The 4768-nt window shown below is 33.3% G+C and overlaps 1 protein-coding gene across 1 annotated transcript; it reads left to right on the top strand.

The window, feature by feature from the left end:
* The first annotated feature begins 628 nt into the window (after positions 1-628).
* On the top strand, positions 629-2754 carry LOC127855105 (uncharacterized). Its single transcript, XM_052390475.1, has 3 exons — positions 629-700; positions 894-1000; positions 2101-2754. Exons 1-3 carry the CDS (start codon positions 631-633, stop codon positions 2386-2388), a joined length of 465 nt encoding a protein of 154 aa, XP_052246435.1. The 5' UTR covers positions 629-630; the 3' UTR covers positions 2389-2754.
* Positions 2755-4768: the final 2014 nt, after the last annotated feature.

Below are 4768 nucleotides of genomic sequence, written 5' to 3'. Positions count from 1 at the left end.
CAATGTTAATTCATTTAGTCTTTAAATCTTAGTACATAATTATACGAATTTAACGAACTTATTTCCTCTGCGGAATTCATTTGCTAAACGAATGGGCGCCCACTGTCCTCGAGGCGGTTAAATCACATACAATACGGCTGAGAATATTGGAAAACGCCTGCCATACGAGTTGACATATAGCATCGAAGCTGGAATTATTTCAGAAACATAACGCCTGAACTATAGTTTCTTGAGGAAGTCGATATGTGACAAAATCTGATTAAACTGGTTGACGCAACTGGTGGCTAAGACATTCCTGAACAAAACAATTATATTTCGTAGAAAAGTGGTTTAATTGAATAAAGGAAAATTGCGCTTGTGAATAATCTGATTGTTTTGATTATGCTTTGGATCCTTAAAGAAAATTCCAATATTAAAACATTTGAAAGTGTTAACGTATGACGACTGTGCATTGCGATTTATCAGGCTAAATGGAATATTCAAAATTAAAACCCTACCAAAATTAGCTTATTGCTGTTCCATGGCGATATGATGAACCTTCTTGAAAAAAACTTAAATATGTTTTGCATCGTGCTAAAACATGTAAATATGTGCACTTTTTATATCATTTACTTTAAGGATTATTAGATGATGATAAAAACAATATCTATTGATTTCACTCTGATGATCGTACTGATTGCATTGGGCAGTGGACTTTGCGGTAAGAATTATGTGTTTTTTAAACATAATGGTATATAAACATTCTGCATCAATGAATTCAGATTGTGTATACTATTAAGTTAAAGTATGTTTACAAATGCTATATGTTTGTTTCATAAAAAGTTGTTCCTAGTTTGCATGTGTTCGCAATTAATTAATGTATGTCCATGAACATGAGTGCCGTTACTTTCCAGGAAATGCCTTGAAGTGCTGGAAGTGTATTGCGCATGACTGCGAGAATGACCCTGAAGACAACTACAAGGCGAGTAAGGTCACGTGCGGTGAAGATCAACAATGCATGGTGGGTTTTAAGCAGGTGATCCCGTCTCTCATCATATTTGTAATCAATTTGTGTGTATTGTCCTGCATTCTCTAGAAACTTGTCGTTAATAAAATACTAGTTTTCCCTTGATGATAATTTTTGAGTTTAATTATTCCTGTATAGTATGTGCGAACAGTTAAACAGAAACATGAATAATGAGACCCCGGCAACATCATTCGGGTACATATTACATATTATTCATTTCAAACAAATGACTTATTGCCTATGCGATAAGACTTAAACTTGCAAAAAAATTACAACATAAAATAATGATCAAACGGTATATTCTTCATACGTTTCGTGATTTTGACTCTTAACTGGCAAAATGCATGCCAAACTCGACACTTCGCCCCGAATTAGTTATAATTACGCAATTAAATACGTACATAATTTTACCAAATAAAAACTGTTATCACATTAAAAAAAACATCAACAACAACAATACAATATTATCTAAATGTTTAAATTTGTACAGACTAGCTTAACGAAATACAGGTTTATAAAACAGCCGACGCTTAATGGTGCATAGTTAAGTTCTAAAATATAATATCGTTTGTGGATGTGTTTTGGTGTACTATAAAAACGACTTTAATTCTGTAAAACGTGTAAGATATGTTTACCTCTAAATGAGAAATTTCGTTAGCGCATAAAACGTGCATCTCGAAGACACCGGGCTCAAATTTCGGCGAACACTTTCTTTATATGCAGTTGTTTGTATAGCTTTTTCAAAATACGTCTTTCAGAAAAGACTTACATGTGTATAGACTTAAAAAACTGTGTGAGAAATCGATTTAAGTTAAAAGGGCGTGTAGTCATTGAATGTTATAAATATATTTACTATTCTATTTATTCATTTTTTTTTTGTATCTTTTGGAAAGGGCATTTGTTAATGACACCATTAATAAACCATGCTAGAACGTGTTTGATCTCAAATATGATAACACACATTCCATACTCATTTGCAATGCTCATTCTTTAAATTATTATAATAATGACAATTAGCATAAACACTAACACAAAAGAATACAGTGATTGCATGTTTCTGCACGGTTCAATGTGTTCGACACTAAACATTCCAGAAAGTCCAATACCGGATGTTCGACAACATAACGCACTACGATTCCGTCATCCGCACTTGCACCGACCGACAATGTGACGTTACGACGGACGAGGAGTTCTCTAGGTGCGTAGCCACGCCCAAGCAGTACATGATTGGTGGATGTATTCTGAGGTCCTGCTGTGGGGATAAGGACCTCTGTAATTCAGCCGACATAGGAACAGCTAAAATCTGGATTGTTTGTGCTAACATTGTTTTAGGAATTATACTGCTGTCACTTAGCAACGTTATAGCTTTGGAAACAACTTAATGGGGTTACTTTAAAGAAAATCAATATTAAAGGCTCAAACGTTACATGGCTAATTTGCCTAAATAAACAACCGTGACCTATCAGTTTTATATATATATATATATAATATATGAACCATCCTTTAAACAAATAAACATGTTCGCATAAATTATAACATGGTTCGCGAAACGAATTCTTACAGTGTATGGACAACACTAATGCAGGAGTATGAGCTACTATGTTTATGTCATATACCTGTTCTATGTTTCGAGCATGCTTAATTAGGTTGTACATTGTCTTCGTAATATATTTTTGAAAATTACACGATCATGCAATACAACAGAAAAACGCTGTTCTGTTTATAACTATTCCTATATGCATTTGCAAATAATGACACACACAGCATATATGTCAACATAATTTTAAGGTTCAAAGTTCACTTGAAATTAAACCTGTAATTAACTTCATTTTATTTGACTTCGCCTTTTTGTAAGTGACCGTCAAAAGAAAACTCAGTGAACATCGAAACAAGAAAGCGGTTTTATTGACGAGAAATGATTTGTAAAGTTTCCATTGTGTCAAGATCGATCATAATCTTTACACCTAGATGTATGTCATATTATGGAAAAAGAAAAATAACTGAAGGTTTTATGTGAGTAATTCTTAACTGATCTGTGTATGAAACATGTAAATATAATATGCGTTACACTATGAGTTGATAAAGAACTATCCATCATTGTTTAATGTTTAAAAATATGTTGAACTCGCGCCTACTTGTCGACAACCGATCAAAGACTGAAACCTTCATGGATTAAAGACACATCTTGGCTGTGGACCAATGAAATCGCTCGTGTGTTTAAAATGTCGGCCAGTTGAACAGTACTAAAGAAAGGTTTTAAAAGGCGCTTGACAATAAGTTTCGATGCATAATGTACCGACAAGAACGGTCAGAATGTTTTTTATTCGTTTAATTGAATTATGGTTACGAGGTCCGTGAACTTTGCTGAGAATATGTCCCGTGTTCCGTAAAGATTTCAGTTTTGGATCGGGCCAGTTCGTCGACGAGTAGGTCACGCGAGTTGTGTATAGTTTTATTGTTTCAAATTTCATCCAGCATTTGTAATCTCGGTCCCGAACAAGCTAACTCGCTACTCCTGCACCACACAGGATTATTGTTTGGGCTTTCGCAGTTTAAACTGTATGGGATTTATGTACAACTGTTTAAATATCGACAAATAGCGTTACAAACGCTTTTTTAAATTTTACGATTTCGATAGTTGATTATAATAAACAAATGCATACGTCAAAGATTGTTTTGTTAGGAATGTAAATGTATTTGTTTGAATGTTACACAAACATTTGTATCTATTACATTTAGATTTAAAGTGTCATATTTTCAAACAAGTCCATGGATAAAGTAAAAAATATTGTGGCGACTGAAAATAGCCAATACATTATAAAATGATTTTGTTTTAAACTTTGCACATAAATATTTAAGACTTTGTAAATTCGTTGACATTAACCTGCTATGCAAACTTATTTTAAACGATTTGCATTTTTCGATCGACTATTTCTTAACAGTTAACGCAGTCGTTATGCCCTAAACATTATCTTGCCTCAAGGTAATAATCCGATGCTATACTTGATTTAATAAAAGTATCGTATACTTATTTCATTCAATACGCCATTCATCTTTTAACTAGGAGTGTTACGAATGTATAAGTAGTGAGTAAGAAAAAAACAAAGCAAAATTAGACATTCATTGAGATAAAAGACATAAACAGTATATTATGGGCATATGCGACGTTATTCTGTGCGATTGTTTAATCCCGACAATGATTGAACAGTCGTAAGTTTACTGATAATTTTTTCGACACTTTTATAATTCCTTTTCTGAACCAGTCATATAATATATATTCTTATTGCAAACAACATATTCTTATTGCAAACAACACGAAACTCGCAATACAAGTTATATAAACCCGTTTAAAATGCACGTAACATGATTAAAAAATCATTAAGCGTCAGAATCGGATGACTCTATGCTGCTTGGAAGCGTTAATAGAAAGTTATTTATTTTCTCTATTCAGCTTAATAGTACTGCATTACTTTTCTTATGCGAATGGATCTGGATTCCGCGCAAAAAGGTAATGTCATTCTGATTTTAGGAATAAACATTTTACATAGCAAATTTATATAACAGATCAAAAAGTAAATCTCCCTAAATACGGATTCTGCTAAATCAGTAGACTGCAAAAGGAAGGTCCTTTTAAATCGTATGAGCACACACTAAAAGCATTGATCCCAACAGAGGTTTCATTACATTCTCGGCACACACGTATGTCCAGATTATTAAATGGCCAATCGGTTTAGTCAGACACTTTTGTAAATTGTTTTCCAA

Source organism: Dreissena polymorpha, chromosome 13 (genome assembly GCF_020536995.1).
Source record: "Dreissena polymorpha isolate Duluth1 chromosome 13, UMN_Dpol_1.0, whole genome shotgun sequence".
Classification (NCBI taxonomy): domain Eukaryota; kingdom Metazoa; phylum Mollusca; class Bivalvia; order Myida; family Dreissenidae; genus Dreissena; species Dreissena polymorpha.
This window is presented reverse-complemented; position numbering and strand designations above follow the sequence as displayed.

Excerpts from the sequence above, each read along its gene's own strand:
- LOC127855105 (XM_052390475.1), top strand. The coding sequence starts at position 631 with ATGATAAAAACAATATCTATTGATTTCACTCTGATGATCGTACTGATT. Across the intron at positions 701-893 it reads ATTGGGCAGTGGACTTTGCG|GAAATGCCTTGAAGTGCTGG; the intron begins GTAAGAATTATG and ends GTTACTTTCCAG. Across the intron at positions 1,001-2,100 it reads GTGAAGATCAACAATGCATG|AAAGTCCAATACCGGATGTT; the intron begins GTGGGTTTTAAG and ends TAAACATTCCAG.